This window comes from Enhydra lutris, unplaced genomic scaffold (assembly GCF_002288905.1).
Source record: "Enhydra lutris kenyoni isolate GAN:26980312 unplaced genomic scaffold, ASM228890v2 scaffoldscaffold61, whole genome shotgun sequence".
NCBI lineage: Eukaryota > Metazoa > Chordata > Mammalia > Carnivora > Mustelidae > Enhydra > Enhydra lutris.
The window spans coordinates 6,223,906-6,246,189 of NW_019154145.1; the positions used below are offsets into that span (position 1 = coordinate 6,223,906).

Here is a 22,284-nt window from a genome sequence, read left to right on the forward strand (position 1 = left end):
TATGGATGAATGGAGACGGATGGACAAATGAATGGGTGAGTGAGTGGGTGGATGACTGGAGGATGTATGGGCAGACAGAGATTTTAGAACCTACTTCCAAGACTATCAAAATTCCTAAAGAAAAAGGGAGAAAATGACCAAGTCACAGTCCCATGTGTCTTTCATTAGTGAATCAGTGATTCCAGAGGAATAAGATCAGCTTCACCACAGCCTCCACCACTTTCTCCTTCCAGAACACTACTGAGGTCTTGAATCCTGTTTTCCATAGAAGAGTTTTCTGCAGTCAAAATGCTTAATGTTCACATATGCACGTGTAAAAGATACCATGGAGCTAACAAACTCTCCAGAGACACATCCAGAAAAACATCACATCCTTTACCAAATACTTCGCAGCAGCAAAAGCTTTGGCCCTTACCTGAAGGTGGGTCCATTCTGTATTTATTCTCTTGACACCAACCAACTGGTCGAAGTCTGTAATCCAAGTAAAACAACCACTGGTCATAGGATTCAGTGTCCTCCAATCCCACATAGCGAAGGCGTAATCTTCCTCCAACATTTTCAATCACACTAACTATCCAGTACTGAAAAGGGCTCTGAGAATCCTGAAGTTCTATTAAGGAATCAACTGTAATGAGGTCTATAGGGCCTTTCCCTCGCAGAGGCTGTTTAAACAGAAGCAAAACTCCTTATTTTAAACTTTATTTTAAGGTTCTCATGGAAACAGATGACAGCAGAAGATAATATTTTTTCACACCATCATCCAAGCTACTGGCAAACAGTCTGGTGTTTCCCTCCACCCCCAACCCCTTCCCGCTCCTTCCACACACACGTTCATTCCCCCGGCCCTCTGTCCAACAACAAGAATCACAAGTAAACAGAACATAACAGTTTGCGCTCGGATCTCACCAAACAAATCACCCTTCCCAGATAAAACAGCATTTGTTAGAAATAAGCATGCTTTTAAGAAGACTTACACCAAATTGTCCTCCCACTAGAAAATATGTGGTAGCTCAATGTCTCTTTTCCCAGACCATGGGGCTATCAATGTACCCCATGACTCAACAGACATTCATCTTATCACGGCTACCATGTGAATGATTAAGACACTCACATACTTTTAAGTGAGCAAAGCATGAACATGTATCAAGGACGTGTCTAACACACGTGAATGATCAGCTACATTAGACAATTATGTAGTTATTTCTACACTTGGTCCCATTGTTGGTTTAGAGAATGTCTATATATACATATATTTATATAATTAGTGCCCACGTATAAGCAAAATTCTCAGCATACGTTGGCATATGAAAAGGGTGTTTGTTCAGTCAGTCTTGTAGGCAAATATGTTAAAAAAAAAAAAGAATGAACAAAGTAAGATAATTCGTCCTTCTGAAAGGGTGAAGAATCATCATTTTGATTTGCTAACCAAACAAATTAGGAGCCGTTAAGATAAGCAAATACACCAGGCAAAATCTTCACAGAATAAAACCAGGTAACGATGTCTTAGATATCAGTGCTCCAAAAGTCAATGTCATTTATGAGAGGAGGGAAATTCATCATTAATGTTAAGAGAATAATGATATCGTCAAGATCCACATCATATTCTTGTTATTTAGTTTCCCCCTTTTTTCGAGGGGCATTCCCTAAACAGATGTGGTGACTCAATAATTATGTATGACAGTATGGCGCTCCCTCTGTTCTACCATATATAGTAAAGATCAAAGTGCTTTATCATACAGTTATTGTCAAACGAACCATCACAACGGCAGATCAATTGTTTTTTTCTTCGGCACCTTAAGCATACCTTAACCACACTGAAATAGGATTAGCCAATCCTCCTGTGGTTTTCAGAAGGGAGGCTGATTCATTATTACTCAACACGCGTGCGTTGTTGGCATGCGTTTACTCAACCAGAATGGAAGAGTCAATGGGACCATTTGTCAGCACGCTCCAAGACTCTAACAGGGCATGCTCATGCTTCGTGGTCACGTCTACGGAAGAGGTCTTCTCCAGGATTTTATTTACATTCACGAATACAGGACAGAGGCTCCCACGTAGAGGATAGTGGAAAGATATCCTAACGATAGCATTATTTAAAAATCTGTTCACACAGAAGCCAGTTTTCCGCTTATTGATTGTACCACAGGTGCAAAAGCTTTGGTGCCATGAGAATCATTACCTTAAACAATTCGGGGGAAAAAACAGGAAGTTAGGCTATCTGGACAGAATATCCACACGTACACGTGTACCCTCTGAAGGATATAGGCAAAGGTGCTCATGCAACCGTGAGGCTTCAGACACAGACTAGCTGAGTAACAACAATACATACACCTTCCAGGAGGTTGGCCGGCGCCGTCCGGGAACCAGTCAAGTCACGAATGAGGAATTCCGTCCAGTCTGTGTACTTCTCTTTGATTGCTGGCAAGACAAAAGAAGAAGAAGAAAAAACACACCTCAGCACAGCAGGCGAGTATCAGGTTCAGTTTAAAATCAAAGCACTTTTCTTTTTTTTCATTTTTTAAGATTTTAGTTTTTATTTATTTGACAGACAGAGATCACACGCAGGCAGAGAGACAGGCAAGACAGAGGGGGGGAAGCAGGCTCCCTGCCAAGCAGAGAGCCCAATGTGGGGCTCTATCCCAGGACCCTAGGATCATGACCCGAGCCAAAGGCAGAGGCTTAAACCCACTGAGCCACCCAGGAGCCCCTCAAAGCACTTTTCTGTACACATGTGTTGTTTTGATACTTTTCTTCATTTTAAGCTTCACACTGGAGAGCTAACACGGCGACAAGAAATCTGCCCACAGCGGGTGACCTCGTGCCCGTGGCATGCTCACACTTGCTGGGCATCCAGGGGATTAAAGAAGGGGGGCCCTGACGTTTGAGGAGAATGTAATCGGGCATTTCTGTGAGAGAAAAGCAGATATCGTGAAGCACGGAATTCAGGGATAGAGAGGGGGATTCCAAGAAGGAAGAGACCAGGGAGGGACAGAAGTCAGAGGACCTTCCCCAGGTGGCAAAACAGCAGTGGGCTCTGAATGACACAGAAGGATTCTGCAGGTGGAGACAAGGAACAAGGGGCTTTCCGACGGAGCGGCCCGGGAAGGGAGGATGTGGACGAAGGCCGCACAGTCGTTGACCAACTCTGGCCCAGTCTGAGCACAGGGCACGGGGAAAAACATCGATCAACAGCCCAGAAAGCAGGCACATTAAGTCAACAGGAAATCTCTGCCTAAAACGTATCTGAAAATAGCACACAGGCTTGAAGGGAAACAAAAGAGGCCAACGGCAGAGAAACCGAGGTAAGGAGTCGCTACAGCTCTCCAAGGACAAAAGCGAGGGGGCCGCAAACTGTGGGGACCATGTTGAGAGCAAGGAAGGAATGTAGCTGAGACATCTTGAAGAACGACATTTCAGACGTTGGAAGCCAACCATCTCTGAGTGCTTAGAACCCGAGACTAGAGGAACGGGACATTCCTGGCACATCTCCCAAAGTACAGATCTCCAAAGGCTTCACCCGGTGACATCCACACCCAGGAGAGGCCCAGAGCCTTCCCGGGGCCTCATGGGTTTCATGAATCAGCAACATAGGAGAAGCATGGCCCAGATTCCCGCCTACCCACTCTGTGGATCACGTGGAGAGCCAGCAGGCCAGGGAGCATTGCCTAGAATACATCCAGTACTTAGCCTCTGTGGAAGGTTCCAGATGCTAGTGGTTTGCACGTTGCCTGTGTTCTGTGGAGGCACAATGCAACAATTTCTTGCTCACACCTCAAGGAACAGAGTTATCACGGAAGGCAGCAAGGCCGTAACAGTGCAGGAGGGAACAGCGAAGTCGTGGCAGGGGAACTGGGCTCCTAGCAGGCTCTGCCCTCACTGGCTACAACTTTGAGTAATTTACCCCACTTATCTTACGCTCTTTCCTCATCAGTGTAAGGGTGCTAACAACATTTTAACCTATGGGCTGCTAGCAGTTTTAGAGAAGATACACACATCAGTAAAACCTAACCATACCGGCACACACCAGGCAATTAATAAATAGCAGCTCGTCTTGTTGTAAGTGTATATTAAAGTATGACACACTCTCACCAAGTATTTACTGTTCATTCCCACAAATGCCAGGCTGAAGCTGCACACGTGCGCTGGCCTGATCGCCAACAGAAGCGGGGACAACAGCGATTGCCATCACTAACCAGCATCCCAGTCAATATCCCTCCCTCACACGCTAAGGATCCTAAGACAAGAGCAGAACCAAAATGGAAGAATTCAGGCAACATAAAGGGAATCCAGACAAGGCTGCAAAGTCCAGCTTTCCCCCGTACAATGCCCCAACCACAGCTTTGCTTAAAAAGCAGCAACTCACCTATTCATCAACATCTACCACTAGACTTTTTGCTCAAATAAAATACCATCTTCCTTATTTTCTACATACACATTCATAAGGTAATGCATCCATTTGGAGCAGGAACTGTTACGGTGTCCTTTTCTGTCATTAGAAAGTGTAGCCATCATTATTCAATGCTGTACCCATTTCTAAATTAGCCCCCTGCTGTGTACTAAATGATTTGTGTCCCTCCCCATATTCCTACTGAATCCTCCAATGCGACTACATTAGGAGGTGGGACCCTTGGGAGGTAATTAGGTTTAGAGGAGGTCATGAGTGTGGAGCCCTCCTGATGGGATCAGTGCCCTCATACATGAGACCCCAAGATCCTCGACCCTCCCACCACGTGAAAGTCCAACAGAAGGAAGCAACTCTGAACCAGGAAGTAGAATCTGCTGGTGCCTTACCTTGAACCTCTAGCCTCTAGAACTGTGAGAAATAAATTTCTGTGGTTTACAAGCCCCAAAGAGTATGGTATTTCTGTTACAGCAGCCTGAATGCAGAGAGACAGCCCTCCTGCATGCCCGCGGTTACCGAGAAGACCAAAAGGAATTGGCATACAAGACAATGGAATGAAAATTTGCATTTCCCTTATACTTTCCAAGCATAACTTTAACTTCCTCTGGGTCTTGGGATCATCATGACAGTGCTCTGAGGGTGATGTTTCTAACTAACTTTTCCCAAGTTCATAGAAAAAGCAAGGGTCACCCCCAACTTCAAATTCAAGTATGCAGACGTCAATCCTACCAGGAGTCTTTCCATGGGAATCCATGACACTCAAAGCTTCTGCATACAGATAAATCAGTAATTTGTAGGCATGATAGAGATAATATGAAAATTACTGTCTAACCAAAGGTTTCAAGATGAGGACAATATACAAATGAGCCCAGCAAATATGCATTCCTTATTTTTTTACCAAAAAATGACAATCAGCATAGCTGGGTGAAATATGGTCCCATACTCGACAGACTTTATGTCCATATCCACTACAAGAAGAAAGTTTAATTGCTTACTTAAGGGGTGGGTTTTTTTTTAATTTTATTTTTTATAAACATATAATATATTTTTATCCCCAGGGGTATAGGTCTGTGAATCGTCAGGTTTACACATTTCACAGCACTCACCATAGCACATACCCTCCCCAATGTCCATAATTAAGGGGTGGTTCTAACATCCACATAATCCAAGTGAACATTGAAATTAAACATTTTTAAATATGCCATCACCTTATGAAAGTGTAATGTTGAAATTGAAGTGGGTTGGGCCATAGTAAGAGAACAGTAGGGATGCTTCTGAAATTATACCTTGTGAGCCCTCCAGCCCAGAGCCCCTATAACTATCCATTAATGTCTCTACACAAGGCTCTGAAGCAATCTTTCATGGGCCACACAGTATCTAGACAAATTACTCTCACTAAAAAAAATGGATCTTAGCTATAAAGATACATGAACAACTTTTGATTAAGAAGTAGAAAGGAAACAGTTCTCAGAAATACTGTTACTTTTTTTAAAAAATATTTTGTTTATTTTTTTGGCAGAGAAAGAGAGAGCACAAGCAGGGGAGCGGCAGGCAGAGGGAGAGGCAGGCTCCCAGCTGAGCAGGGAGCCCCGTGCAGGACTTGATCCTGGGACTCTCAGACATGACCTGAGCCAAAGGCAGGTGCTTAACTGAACGGGCTGCCCAGCTGTTAACAGACAGAGCCACCCAAACACTGCGACTTTTTAAAAGAAAAACTGTTCTGGTCAACATTTAGTTCTCAAACTCAATATTCAAATGTAAAAATCTATTAGAGAAAATACCACCATCTGTATTTTTAAAAAACTATGAAAAACAAGTCTACAATTCGCAGTCAATGGACTTATTTTGAGTAATACTGAATTCAGTTAAATTTTAGTACAATAAAAATTGCCTAGAAATCCCTTAGAAGTCATTGCAACAGAAGCTGACCTGTACGTTCCTGGGTGTCCACATAAGTTTCTAATTAGAAGTTCTAAGACTATAAATTTTCATTTACTACAGAATGCCTCTCTTCAAAGACTCAATCAACTAGCATGGCTATAAGAACCATCTTTCTCAAATAGGAAAAAAATTCCTTGCCCTCTGGTCATTATCTTTTCCATCGGATGATCCAGGCATCAAATTTCGGAAGACCGACAACATAGCAGACACCCAAAGACATCGAATGATTAAAATGAAAACAAAATAGATGGATAAAAGTTTGTCCATAACATTGTAATCATTTCCACATGCTGTTAGCTTATACGGAGACACTCCTGAGAGTTCATAAGATTCTCTATTCATAAGAGTAAAATCAGGATCCTTGTACAACCTTCTCATGAGCACGTTTCCAAAGTTCTATTCAGTTTTAACATTTTATAAACTTCATAGAAAATACATATACTTTAGTCAACTTTGCTTTTTAAGAAATCCAGGTAACACTCATCATTTTAACAGCCCATGTGGGGAGGTACGCCTCTCTCACTGCAGGATGCGATCATGAACATGAGTTTCAGAAAGAGAAAACACACACACACACACACACACACACACACACACACACACACACACACACACACCCCCTATGCTTCTTTGCAAAGACATTCAGAGATGGCCCTCAAGTCCCACAACAGCATTATGGGGATTACAGAGCTACCTATAAAAAGGATTCCAAACAGGGGTGCCTGGCTGGCTCAGTCCATAGAACATGTGACTCTTGATCTCTGGGTCATGAGTTCAAGTCCCACATGGAGGCCAACTGCTGGGGACACTGGTCTGTGGTTCAGAGCTGCCCCTTCAAGGAGACCCTGAACACGGAGATCTGGACTGAAGTCAGAGGGACATACTCCTCCCCTCTCTGTCCGTGTCAGCAGGTTGAACAGACAGGTCCACGGGGAAGACAGGCTGCGTCATACCTTTCCACTCACCGGGAAGATGGGCAGAGTAATTCCAATGGGCAGTGAGCCACTTTCTGCTGAGCCACTCAGATCTCCTCTAGCTGGAAGAAAAGCCAAGCATTCCTGCATCTTAAGAGTCTAAACACACAGAGGCTAATTTTTGTTCATGGCAATTTTCTCCACTCACTGCCAACCACAGCTTCTTTGAATTTATTGTGTCGCTTGTATTTTTGGTTCTGTCTTGCTCTTTGGTTGTTCCCTTCTTCTAGAGCTTTATCTGCCATTTTCAAAACCTCTTGACACAGTAAAGCAGAGCATTTTCTCCTGCTGCATGCCCAGCACCCTCTGACTTGGAGGGTTGTTTTGTGGTTATCTCCTTCCTTTTCTCTCCTATTAGGTGTTCTCCTGGGGTGTCTGGTGGCCCGTGGTCATGCATCACACATCAACTAGAGCCCTCAGAAAAGCTGAAGGGGAAACTTTGTCCCAGAGCAGAGGCTTGTGACGCAGAACGGGTGTTTGGTAACTCCCATCTGAGAACGAAACCCCCGAACTAGTCTCTCCGTTCTCCCCAAACAGTTCTGTCCATTTCTTCAGAGATGAACCCAGAGGATACACAGGGTCTCTAGTCCTTGGTTGTCCCAATATGGTAGGGGACATAGAGCCTAGGAAGTGTTCTGACCCCATTAAGCCCTGCCATTCCTAGCCTCACCCGGGACTCCCGCTCACCCAGCACTGCAGGGACTCCAAGCCCCCCCAACCAAGTGTGAGGTTGCAACAGCCCCCACCCATCTTTGGCAGTTACCAACCCTTCATGAGCTTTCAAGCTGCAGGAACATTTTTGAAATATCTTTTCTGCACGGGTCTCTCTTCAATTCTCTCTGTGGGTTCATGTATTTTTTTCTTCCTTCACTATCATTTTAAAGTAGCCTCTGGAGGAAGAAGAGATAAATAAAAATGCTCCATCCACAGAAACTCCTGGCTCACAACAGAACTGGGCTTTACCGTACGGTGTCAGGCAGCAGCCTTTGAGGTATCAGGAAACTATTCTTTAACACTGACTTCGCTAAAGAAAAGAAGTGCAACAGTGAATCCTGAATTATAAATGGAAGCGTTTACACTCACTATGAAGAAGAAAAGACTATAAAGTTCCTTCCCTTGCGGTTTTTTAAAGGAAAGTATCTACATTAATTTTTCATACAGTTTCAAATTAAATTGTTCCCACAAACAGAAGGACAGGTCACAAAATTATTCAGCAGGTCGACAGGATTGATAAGCTCCTACTGTGCGACGGGTTCAGATCCAAGCATTCCTATCTCCAGTAATTAATGAGATGAAGATGGTAACTTGTGAAAAATGCTGCAAAAATTATCTCTACACAAAGATACACACACACACTCCTTAGTACTCACTATCCATAGATTGGAGGGAAAGTCTAAATTCAGCCTCCCAGGATTCTTTCAGTTATGTAAATATACTTGAACAATTACAAAAAGTAGTATTACTATTTTGCTCTGAAGATCGGGATTTCGCAAAAACACAACCTGAGCACTGTTGGAGGGAACCAACAGAGAGTAACCACTTTCAGCTGAAACAGAGACAATGAGTGGTATGGACGTCAGAACAGTCCACATCGCTGAAACACAGACTCTTAAGGCCATTATAATCCTTAAAACCTTGGTCAGTGTGTACACAGACTCTTAACAAGAAAGCCCTCGGCTACTTAACATTCTACACATTGCTCAGAATTTTCCTCAATATTGGGAATGAGCGCAGGAGAGTTCCTCCGTGTTGAGATTAGCTTCTTATGGGGTCATACGTGACTTTGCGTGGAGACGGCCTCATTGGCTGGTTATAAGCCTTAAACGACAAAAGGCTTCCTGGCAGTTTTCACGCTGGTGGCTCAGTATCCTTGGATGAATCTCTCTGTCGCTCCCTCTTTAATGCATTCCAACGTTTATATAAACACACTCCGTCTCCCTTTAGAAGATCATACATGAAATATTGCAAAACGTTGCTTTAATTATACACGAACAAATTTCCGACAATCCAAATTTAACTTTTAACAAACCTGTACCTCAGATCACGGATACGAAACGACGGCCATGGGCATAAAAACCACATGGTTAATATTTTATTAATTTCAGAAATTATAATGAGATGAAAAATGTCTTCCAGAGTGGGATGATACTTTTTAGCCTTCTAATCCCTTAACTGCTTCTCCCTATGTTGAATATTAATGCTAATTAATGCTAATGACCACATCTTCAAACACTGACGAACTGGTACCCAAAAAGGAAATCTATCTTCTGGAGAATAATTCCTCGTGTAAACCAATTCATTTTTAGTTTCTGTTCCTGCTTCCATGCATTGTTATAAAACTGATCACCTGCTACATAGTGGTAAAATGTCAACCTCTCTTGTTACACTTTGCAAGAATAGTCTTAACGCAACAGGATCCATCATGCACAAAGACAGTGACTTGCTGAAGGTTTTCAGGAGAACAAGATCAATAGTGAATAGATGAGACACGAGGCTTCCATCAATACGAATGTGTGTCTGACACACGCAGCTACGTATTTTTTAATTGACACCACAGAGCACACTGGAGTTCCCATTGTCTGCACGTCTCTCACATCCAAATCCAACGTCTGTCCTTTGTGTTACGCACCCAAGCACATACAGACAAGAAAACGAGCACACTTGAGATCTCCCTAAAACTCAGGATTCAAACCCGACTTCTGCACACTGACACGCCAATCCGGCATCAACAGCTTCCCAACTTCCCTTTGCTAGTAGTTAAGTTATTCCTACAATTCATGCAAGTCACGGCTCCCTGGAAAAGGAATGTATTCTAATAAGCTCTGACAGTGTTTTATCTGCCTGTTTAAATAAGGCAAGTACATCAGTACATATCTATTTGCTGTGATGCCTTGTTGAGGGGATCTGGGAGGATCACAGAATGCTTTCTTGCCAGTTCCTGGAAATGGCACGAGGTCCGTCCGTCTGGGGCAGGAGCAGCAGGGAATGCCTCCCTTGGTGACACACAGATTCAGGGACTCTGTTGGAAGGAGACCCCCCCACCACCATGCTTGTTCTCCTTACTTAAAACCACCCCCTTCCCACCCTGTACCCAGCGAACTCTGAGTCCATCATCTTCTCCATGCCTGCCTCCCTCTGACCACTGTCCCCAGTCCCCCTCTGCACTAGAATGACCAGGCTTATCACCACATCATAAAGAAAAAGACTGAGCCAAATCATTCCCTGTAAGTCCTAGAACCACCCAACTTTGTATAAACCCCCCTGCCCTGGAATTCTCTTTTCTGACCAATCAATACCCTATTTCTCTGCTCCCCTCCAAAAACAAACGTAAGCAAAGAAGACTAAACTCACTCACTATCCCATCCATTCAACTTCCTTCCCCACGAGAAGCAAGCCACCCACTGAACTGCACTACTGATGACTTCCTCCCTGAAACAAAGTCCTCTCTGGGCTTCCAGGACTGGGATTTTCTTTCTTCCTTCTCCAGCCACGCCTTCTCCGTCCATCCCCTTTAACTTCCAATGATTAGGGGTTACTTAGAAACTGGTCCTAGGCTGGCTTGCTTTTCCTCTCACTCTGTGGTCCTCTTGTGGACAGTCTCATCCACGCCTATGACTTTAATCACTGTAATGCCAACAGTTGTCAAATTCATCCCTACAGACCAGACCTCTTTTCTGAGCCATAGGATCAGAGAGTCCTGCCTGCTTCACAAACGTCCATGGGTATCTGGGAGTCCTCTCACACCTGTTATCTATAAAAATCAAGCTTTGATCTTTTGAAAAATACATTGATTTGTAGGAGCTCTTTATTTATGTTAGATATTAATTCTTTGTTAGATATCTCATAGCTCCCGACCCTGAATATTGTATTCAACACAAGCTTTTTAAAACAAGACATGATGGGGCACCTGGGTGGCTCAGTGGGTTAAAGCCTCTGATTTCGGCTCAGGTCATGATCCCAGGGTCCTGGGATCGAGCCCCGCATCAGGCTCTCTGCTCAACGGGGAGCCTGCTTCCACCTCTCTCTCTGCCTGCTTCTCTGCCTACTTGTGATCTCTGTCTGTCAAATAAATAAATAAAATCTTAAAAAAAAAAAAAGACATGAGATCATTTCACACAGCCAATGAATCTCAGAGTAAACTTCAAACTCCCCCAACCTATCCCAATTTCCTGCAGGGTCCCTCTCTACTCTTCCTCCCTTTGCTCTCCACACTGGCTTTCTCTAAACTCTTCCCCTCCAGCAGCTTCATTATTGGCCTGGATATCCCCCTCCCTTGGTGTAGAAACACTTCACCAGTAAACCCAGCACCTCAACCATCCCTTTTTCGGGGATCCTTCCTAACTTCCAGGATCAGCAATATTCCCTCCTGGAGTCCCAGAGTCATTCCATTCATAGCCTGAACACAATGTATAATTAATTACACGTCTGTACTCATCCACCTCACGACAGTCCACGCCTTACTCTCCACTCCAGCCACACCCCTTGCATGACTACAAGATGCCCAGGACCCATGATAAACACACACAGCAGGCGTTTGGTACATTTCTGTCACAGGGGAAAGGACAGATCTAATGGCTCTGCACCTTATGTCTGTTTTACGAATCTTCTGTTGAAACACAACTTGTGGGATTCAGACGAAGAATCACTGTTACCATGGATATATATATATATATATATATATAGACCTTTCAATAAAATACGATATAACTCAACAGCACACCACAAGCATTCACAAATGAGCTTCCACATCTTTCCTTTGCCTGGCTTATAACTGCTCCCACGTGATACGAAGAGACATTTCAGATTATGGCTGCAGCGCATCTAACCCAGAAAGCAAGATATCCCACCAGTTCACTGACTGAGTGGGCATCAAAAACATCTTAAGAGTTGGGACAGACTGTATTTCTCTGGAGTTCTCCTTCTGAAGAACAATACACAACTGTCCCATTAGGCAACACGGATACCGTTCATTTCAGATGAGGGCATCACCCAGAAATGAAGGAGACACAAGGTACTACACGTCTTTGAGAGGCCAACTGCTTCTGTGAAGTTCTCTGAGGTTCCTAAAAACCTCTTAGTGCTATAAACAACCAAGATTTACAAAACAAAAGCCATAAAGATAAAAACTACTTATGATACTCTCAATGTGTCACTCCTAGTACTGTGCATCCAATCTTTATGAGCCTAGAGGATGAATAACAGCCCCTAAAACTGTTAGGAGAAAGTTAAAACCTGATCACTGTTCTCTGGCTGGAGATTTTTATCCAATAAAATAATGGAATTTCTCCTATTCTAGCACCTTCTCTCCCATTCTTCTCTAGCTGCCAATATCTCACCTTGCAGGCATTTCTGTTATTGCTTTAAACCTGTTCCTGCTTTTAAAAAAAAAACCCTTCCAAAGAGTCAGAGACTTTTTTTTTTCTCTCCACTAAGAAAAACTTCCTACAGGTCTTTCATTAGCTCACTCTGCAGAGAAACTGTCAAGTCTGAACTGACATATCACAAAGGTCCAAGGCTCCAAGTTCAATGGAATAGGACACTTTCTTGTTAAAGATTTTATTCTCACAGGTCTCTCTCTCACACATACTTCTTTCTTCCTGTGAAGTTACTTTCTTTGCTGTGGCAGAATAGCTTCCATTCAAAATTTTCCCTTAGGTGCAAGTTTTGAAAAGAAAGAAAAAAAAGCTTGCCAAAAAAAAAAAAAAAAGCTTGCATAAAACTTACATTAACGTGCCCTCTGTATATATCTAATTACATGAGTCAGCCTATCTTTTAATGGTTTTCACAGTTGCTGTCTATAATGGCATATGCTGTGTGTGAACATACCTAGGACACAAGTGCCCAGACATTTGATCAAACATGCCTCCAGATTTTTCTGTGAGGATATTTTTGGATGAAATTTGCACTGCAACCAGTGGGCTTTGAGTAAAGCACACTGCTCTCCCCAGTGTGGCTGGGCTTCACTGAATCAGGGGAACGCTTGAATAGAACAAAAGACTGACCTCCCCAGAGCACTTAAGAATCATGATGAAATCAAAGAAGAAGTGAATAAAGAAATATTCCGCATTCATGGATAGGGAGACCCAATATTGTCAAGACGTCAGCTCTTCCCATCTTGCTCTGTTGATTCCGTGCAATTCACAATCCTAGCAACTTATTCTGCAGATATTAGCAAAATGATTCCAAAGTTTTTATAAAAAGGAAAAAAGTCCATGGGGCACCTGGGTGGCTCAGTGGGTTAAGCCTCGGCCTTCGGCTCAGGTCATGATCTCAGGGTCCTGGGATCGAGGCCCGCATCGGGCTCTCTGCTCAGCGGGGAGCCTGCTTCCCCCTCTCCCTCTGCCTGCCTCTCTGCCTACTTGTGATCTCTCTGTCTCTGTCAAATAAAAAAAAAAAAGAGGAAAAAATTCCAGAACAGTCAAGACAATACTGAAGGAGAACAAAGTGGGAGGACTGACACTACCTGACTTCAAGATTTACCATAAAGCCGCAGCAACCAAGACAGTGAGGTATTGATGAAAGAAAGAACACATAGATCAGTGGAACAAAAGAGAGAGCCCAAAACAGACACACATATTTTCAGTCAACTGATCTTCGACAAAGGAGCAAAGACAATGTATAAGAGCAAAGATAGTTTCTAGTTTCTTCAATAAACAGTACAGAAACAATGGGACATCCACATGCAAAAAAAAAAAAAAAAATGAACTTAAACACAGACTTTGCAATTATGAATAATTACAAAAATTACCCTTCACAAAAATTAATTCAAAACAGATCATAAATCTAAATGTAAAATGTAAAACTTTAAAACCCCTAGCAGATAGCATAAGAGAAAACCTAGATCATCTTGGGTATAGTGACGCATTTTTAGAAACAAGAGCAAAGACACAATGCATGAAGAAAACAAATGAGCTGACCCTTGTTAAAATGGAAATCTTTGGCTCTGCAAAATACATTGTCAAGAGAATGAGAAGACAAGCCAGAGATTAGGAGAAAATATTAATACAAGACACATCTGATAAAGGACTGCTATGCAAAATATACAACGTACTCTTAGAACTCAACAATCAGATAACACACCTGATCGTAAAATGGGCCAACCACCTTAGCAGATCCCTCGTCAGGAAAGATACACAGATGGCAAATGGCATATGACAAAATGCTCCACATCATATGTCTTCACAGAAATGCAAATTAAAACAAGAATGGGATACCAAGATATACCATTAGAATGCCAAAAATCCAGACCACTGACAACAGCAAATGCTTAGGATGATGTGGAACAACAGGAACTCTCATTCACTGCTGGTCAAAATGCAAAACGGTGCAGCCACTTCTGAAGACATCTTGGTGGCTTCTTACAAAACTAAATGTATTCGTACCGTATGATCCAGCAATTACATTCCTTGAAACTGAAACACGTCCAAAGGAACTGAAAACACGTCCACACAAAAACCTGCACACAAATGTTTCCAGCAACTTTGTTCATGATGGCCAAAACCTGGAGGCGACCAAGATATGGTCTGCCAGGTCAACGGAGAACAGACTGGTCCATCCAGACAATGGAATATTATGCAGCACTAAAAGGACATGAGCTATCAAGCAACAGAGAGACATGCAAGAACTTTAAATGCACATTACAAGCAAAAGCAGCCACTGTGATAAGGCTCCCTACTGTGTGATACCAACTCTATGGCCATCTGGACAAGCACAACAATGGAGGAAGTAAAAGGTCCATGTCCGCCAGGATTGCTGGGAAGGGGTGCACAGGTGGCGCACAGAGCAATTTCAGGGCAGTGAAACGACTCTGTATGATGACAATAACGATGGAATGTACAATACCAAGAGGGAACTCTACCACAAAATGCGGACTCTGGGTGGTGAGAATGTGTCAGTGTAGGCTCACCCACTGTAACAACGGTCCCACTCTGGCAGGGGATGCTGATAATGGGGGAGAGGCTGGGCGTGTATGGAGGCAGGGGGTAGGGAAAACTGTACCTTTGCCTTAATTTTGCTGTGGACCTTAAACTGCTCTAAAAAGTTTCAATCTGAAAGAAAAGAGCGGAGATTCTCTAACAGACTGTCTTGGGACTCCATCTGTGACCCAGGCTCCTTCCAGTTCTTCTGTGGAAACATCTTTGGACTCAAACTGCAATGTTTTCCCGAGTCTCCTCCTCCATCAGGTTCTGGACTCCCCACATCTCCACAACCATGTGAGCCAATCCCTTAAAATACATCTCTTCTCATAGCTCTACACATGTCCTATCGGTCTCTTTCTCTGGAAAACCCTAACCAATACATTATCATATTACCATCCTAAAGGGTCGGTAGACCAAAAGGAAAGAACAAAAACACTCACAGAAAAGGGGGAAATGATAATGAATCAATCCTTAGACTTTCTTGCGGGCTGTAGCTTCCAGAAGCCCGAAATGATCTGAACCCCGCTGAGAAAGCCATGCCACACTGGAAATGAGAGGCTCTAAGTGGCGCTGAGTGGAATCCCAGGTGCACCCTGTTTTGCTGTGTAATATCAGAAAATGACCCAGCCTCTCTGGTCAGGTTTTCTTACCTGTAAAAAGCAGCCTCCTCACAGTACTCACCTGGCAGAGCCTTAGGACCGAGAAGTGAGAGAACCCTCATGAAGCTCTTGGCACAGGGCTTTGCAGGGGTAAGTGCTAAATGAAGGATGTGGGGGGGCGGTTTGAAGGAGGGGAAGGAGGAGGGTCAAATGCACCTTCAGGCATGTTGCTAATAGGACCACGCCCACTCTGACGGGCTTTTTGCAGGGAAACAAACCAATCTTAAAAACTAACCAGGTCATGATCCCAGGGTCCTGGGATCGAGCCGGGCATCCGGCTCTCTGCTCAGCGGGGAGCCTGCTTCCCCCCCCCCCCCCGCCTGCCTCTCTGCCTACTTGTGATCTCTCTCCCTCTGTCAAATAAATAAAATCTTTAAAAACATTTTTTAACTAAAAAAACTAATCAGGAAATTGTCATTTAGAAGTTACATTTTTAAATTTCGAAACTAAAACCAGACAATGATCAAGGATCATACAATTGCCTCAAATACGAACAAAAAATTGAACTGAATTTTAAATCAGGTATGATTTTAGAGTTTTCACAAGCTTGACCATTGTTACAAGCACAGTCAAGGGACTAAAGGGTATGACCTTGTTAAGAGGATACAGACAGAGGCAGTGTTTGCCAACCATTTCTGCCACAAAACACACTCCAGCCCACACACACCCCACCATGTCTACCCTCCGAGCTGCACAGACCGGTACTTTCTCTCTCAGGCGCTGTCATTCTAGTCCAGTGGTTCAATCCAGGCTCAGTGAGGCTGGCGGGTGAAGTCTGGGGCTGGTGTTGAGGCTGCTGCTCACGCGCCCTGTGTCCAAAGGCCCTTACTCACAATGAAGTGAAGTCCGTTTTCACCACGTGGCTGTCAGAGTTCTGCTTCAGAAAACAATCAGAGCTCCGAGCCACCTGGAGAGACCCAGCCTCTCACCATCAACCTAGCCGCTATCCTCTTCCGCAAGTTTTTACAGGAACTAAACCATAAACATCCTCCGTGCTCCTGGCTTCTCCTCAGTCTTGCTCCAAAGCCTGAACACTGTGTTTCCATCACCTTCCTGAAGCACCCACAACCCCCCACCGGCAAAAGACAAGCCGGAGATTAAGAACCCGCCCTTTGCATCTGACTTGAATCTAACTCACGTTTGGTCTTTCCAACTCTTCGGCCACCATACTTGGACGGCTAGAAGATTCTCTAAGCCACACCTCAAAAAACTGACCAACTGCAGGTCAGTTTCCTAATCCCAGACAGGCTCATTATGTATGAAACGTGCCCTCCAGTTTCGGTTTGAGCGGTTATTATATCCCTTACAGCAAAGATCCTTAACTTGTCGCCCATAAAATCCAAAACGAAATTGTGAGCACGCATGGGCTCCTCCCAAGAGGGCCCCTCCCAAGAAGTTTCACTGACTCCATCAGACTCTCAAAGGACTCTAGGACCCCAAGAAGATTAAGAATGATGCAGAAATAATATAACTGTATTAAAATGTGGCTATGATGTATGTCACTGGACGAGAAGAGCATTGAGGATGACCTGCTCTACCTTCCAAAAGAGAAGCAACTGATCTACCCTCTTTCCTCAGCCCAACAGACACGAGGCTTGGCGATTCTGATAATAAAACATCTCCAAGTCTTTGCTACGTACCAAACACGTTCGTGCACAGCACCTCCACTGGTGCCTCCAGAAAATCCAATGAACTACTTGTTCTTGTCCCTGTTCAACAAGTAACACTCAAAGCAACTAGGCAGACCTACAATCAGTACAGAGCATTTGCAACAGACAGCCTTCACTGAATTTACAAGCTACGTATTTTATGTCAATTTTAGAATAACTCTTCCAAACACACGTGTTGTATCACTGAGAAAAATAAAACCAATGCAAAACAAACTATTTTAGGAGTCTAGCACGTAAACACAACTACTCAATAAAACCTTGGGTTCTGGGTCACATTTCTCAAAACTCTTTCTTGTGGGTCTACTTTCAAAGATTTATAGTGCCGGGTAAGTCGATTTCAAATGAGTGATTTAAAACAGAAGTTCCCATTTACCCAAACAACCACATCTCGTGAAACATTAGTTCCCTTAGAATGAAATATTGAAAAAGAGTAATACTTTGGGAAAACATGTAACCATCGAAGACTACTTTCTTCATGTGCAGATCTGATTAACATGCTGATTACAATAATTAAAGACAGCTTTAATCACACCTCACTGGAAGTGTGTTAGCACTGAATATGAACCAGAGCATGAGAAAAGGAACGGAATAGTTCTGTCGGTAAGCATCCAACACGAGATCTGACGTATTTAGGACAAGCAGTGAAATACCTCTAGCTGAAGTGTAGGTGAGGAAGATCAGAACATGTTCTTCAAGAGAAGAGGCACGTTTCATACATAATCAGTTAGGTCCAAGCGTAAGGACCAAGAGCCTGCGGGTATTCTGCCACTGATGGATGAATCCTGTGACCTACCCATCATGGCTCCAGATGTGGTTCAATTCTTAAAACCTGTCATATTTGTGAATACTAACGAAACTCAAACTCTGTCCTACCACCAAGACCTCTCAAGACACCGAATTACCCCAAAGCAGAACTTCTTGACAAAACACAGACTCCAGCATATGCGCTCTTAACGATAGGATTTATTATCCAGTTATGGTAGATTGAAATCCTTCCCATCACTATATTATATGAGGACACTTTTATTGACTGTACATTTTTTAAATATGCTAGTGAAAAATTATTAGCGACAGAAGTTTGTTTTGTTTTGTTTTTTCCCCTAATCAAAACACAGGGCACCTGGGTGTCTCAGTTGGCAAAGTGTCTGCCTTAGGCTCAGGTCATGATCCCAGTGTTCTGGGATCAAGTCCTGAGTCAGCTCCCTGCTCAGTGGGGAGTCTGCTTCTCTCTCTCCCTCTGCTACTCCTCCTGCTCGTGCTCTCTCTCACTCTCTCTCAAAAACATAAAATCTTTAAAAATAAGAAATTTAAAAAATTGAAAATCAAAACACATTCTGCATGTCTAAATTACAATAGTCACTAGCAATTCAAAATTCTGGGGTGGAATGATGTCTACGTTACAGGTCTGCAGACTGGAAAGTAATCCCACCATAATCTCACTCTTTCACACATTTCTTCTCTTAGGAACTTTTTTGCTCTGACAACTCTATATGACACAATTCACAGATCGATTTCTCACCTGTCAAACCCAAGGGCAATGGCTGTAATAGGTTGGCAGAGTACGACTATTTGGAAGTGAGCTCAGCAAGAACCATGAACCAGGTAGGTGGGGACAAACTTACAGGGCACAAAGACAGACTGGGAAAGATGAAGTAGTTAGGAGGGTAAGATCACCGGTGATTTCCAGATTGCCAAATCTATGGTCAATTCTCGGTCTTCTGCTTACTTGACATAATGAACAGCATTCCATGGGTCTGATCACCTCCCCCCTCCTAAAAACATTCTCCTCTTAGTGTTACAGATTCAATTTTTCTGTCTCTCCAAAATTCTTACGTTGAAATCCTAACCCCCAATGTGACGGTATTTGAGGGTGGGGCCTTGGGGAAGGGATTAGGTCTTGAATGGAGAGCCCTTACAAATGGGATTAGTGCCCTTATCAAAGAGACCCCCAGAGAGCTCCCACACCCTTTCGATCAAGCAGGGACACAAGGAGAAGCTGGCTGTCCACAGCGCAGGGGAGAGCTGTCACCAGAGCCCAAGCAGGCCGGCACCCTGACCTCAGAATTCCAGCCTCCATATCTGCGCAGGGCACATTTCTGTTCCTGATAAGCCGCCCGGCCTGGGGTACACTGCTACATCCACCAAGCTGACCAAGACACTTGGCCTTGGAGCCATCAAGCTCTCTCGGCCTACCTTACTGGTCATCACTCCTCAGTCTCCTTTGCTACTGCTTCTCGTCAGCCAACCTCTGGAATGTCCCAGAACCCAGTCCACCAGGACATCCTCTCCACCCCTCACTCACTGATGTCATCCAAGCTTGTGGCCTCAGACACCAACTATATGCTGACGGCATGCAGTTCCCGCACCGACCAGGACCGCCCTTACCCCAGACATATGTCCACCGTCCACCTTGACATTTCTGCCAACACCTCAACAGAACACAGCCAACCACACTCGGTTTGCTCCCACGGGATTCCTGGACTCTGGGACAAGTATGCCTCTCCAGGTGCTCAGGCTGAAGGCTCTGGACCCAGCGCTGGCTCAAACATGCTCTCTCTCCTATCTTCCCACCACATCCTCCGTCCCCTACCACACACACAAGCACATGTCATATCCCATCCGTTGGCAAACCCTGGCAGGTCCACCATCAGAATACCTCCAGAATCCAGTCGCTCTGCTACAAAATCCACAACCAGCACCCTGATACAAGCCACTGCTATTGCCTGCCTGGATCACTGCAGCCACAGAGCAGTCCGAATGATCCATTCAGAACACAGCTTGTGCCCGAGTTATTCTGCTATTCAAAATCCTCTGAGGAAGAAAAGCTGAAACCTTCACCACAGCCCATGCAGCACTATGGGCCACTGACCACTCTGATCTGCCCCCTACTGTTCTCCCCAACACGCACTCCTGTCCCACTCTGCTGGCTTCCATGGCTCTCTTCTAATATATCCAGGATGCTCCTGCCCCAGGACATTTGCATGTACTGTTCCCACTGCCCAGAACACTCTTCCCCCCAGATATATCGACGGCTTGGTCTTTCACTTCATTCAGGTCTCTGCTCAGATGTCGTTTTATTCAGGAGGGCTGAATAAATATCTGCTATATTTCATAGTTTAAGAATTATTATTACTAGTGAAACTTCATTTTTACAAACATAATTTGATCTCACATAATTGAGAGGAAAAAATTCAGGGACTTCGTCCAGGCTCCTCTTAGGCTCCCTCAAAGTTAACTAGCATCTCCGTCATGCCCTCCCTCTTCAGTCCTGACCCCTGCTTCTTTCTGAAGCTACCCAATGAGAAGAGAATATTATGACGAGGCTCTACATTATCAAAGAGAAACAATTTACTTATTTAAAATTGTTTTAAAAATCAGGCGAAGGGGGCCTCCTGGGTGGCTCAGTCGGTTAAGCATCTGCCTCCAGCTCAGGTCATGATCCCAGGGTCCCAGGATCGAGGCCCACATCAGGCTCCGTGCAGAGTGGGGAGTCTGCTTCTCCTTCTCTCTCTACCCCTCCCCTCCTGGTCCTGCTTTCTCTCTCTGTCCTCTCTATCTCTGTCTCTCTGTCAAATAAATAAAATACTTTAAAAAAAAAAAAAGAGTCAGTCTGAGAGTAGAGGGTTTTAAGAATGAGCCCAGTATAGTTACATGGACTAGAACTCCACAGGCCACAAGGACTAGGAGAAAGAAAGTGGGGAGGGGAGAGGATATAGCGCTTTGGTCCCCAGGAGACAGCTCCAAGTCAGAAAATATATGGTCACCCAAAATTAAGGACTCCAGACACCTTCCCTCTTCTACTTATGCAGTTGAACTATTTCAGTAATAAAATCAGTTTCTACAGTTTGAATTCGTCTTCAAAATTTAAAATGACCCGAGTCATAGAACTTCCTTCCACAGGAATGTGGTGGGAACTGATTACCACTGGTTAGTTAACCACAGGCGAAGTAGCTGAGAAGGAGCTCACCTTACCAACGTTGGCCGTGACACGGAACCTTGACCCTGGGTGTCACCCAGGTCAAGTTCCTGAGCATGACCAACAGGAGTTTCAGTGACTATTCGAAAAACAGAGATACCTACGCAACAGCTGGCTTGGTGTTTGTTGTTACAACAAAAAAAGTCTAATGAAAGTGATTAATTGTAAGGAACATGCCATAATTTCTGGAATCATGAATCAAAACCATTTATCAACTTGTAACTAAAAGAAAGCCCTCCAGAAAGAACCAAAATTATGGCATGGCTTCCCCTCTCCAGTGAAGGAAACGCTGAGCACCTAAAACAATAGATTCATTGGTCTGCAGGCAGGAGCAGCACGGAAAGGAGGAATATTTTAGTGTATATCTGATCTTTTCCCCTTCTCTCTGTAACTGAACAGGAGATTTCAAATAAGTCCCTAAGGTTTTGTCCTCTGTGATTCTTCAAACAAACCAGCCAAACAAAAATACTAGGGTAATAGATCACAAAATATTTCAATTTTGCAAAAGGACCAGAATATGTAAAAATAAATAAATACATATGTATTTATTTATTTTTACATATATATGTACATATATATGTATGTGTGTGTGTGTGTGTGTGTGTGTGTGTGTGTGTGTATATATATGTTGCTGCTTCTGTCGCTGTTGGTAATCCATTCTGAGTGCTCACTATAAATTCTGCCTGCCTTATTATATAAACAGAACTCATCTGGATTATTGCATGTGGCAGTTCCTGAAAACA

At 43.8% G+C, this 22,284-nt stretch overlaps 1 protein-coding gene across 1 annotated transcript in view; it reads right to left on the reverse strand.

Moving 5' to 3' along the window:
- Positions 1-22,284, reverse strand: part of LOC111158607 (Scm like with four mbt domains 2) — a 204,817-nt gene that overhangs the window by 115,792 nt on the left and 66,741 nt on the right. Inside the window, exons 6-7 of the mRNA XM_022520745.1 lie at positions 2,330-2,418; positions 416-662 (exon numbers count right to left, since the gene is read on the reverse strand). Of these exons, the coding sequence (XP_022376453.1) occupies positions 416-662; positions 2,330-2,418 (336 nt within the window). The remainder of the gene's footprint in view (positions 1-415; positions 663-2,329; positions 2,419-22,284) is intronic.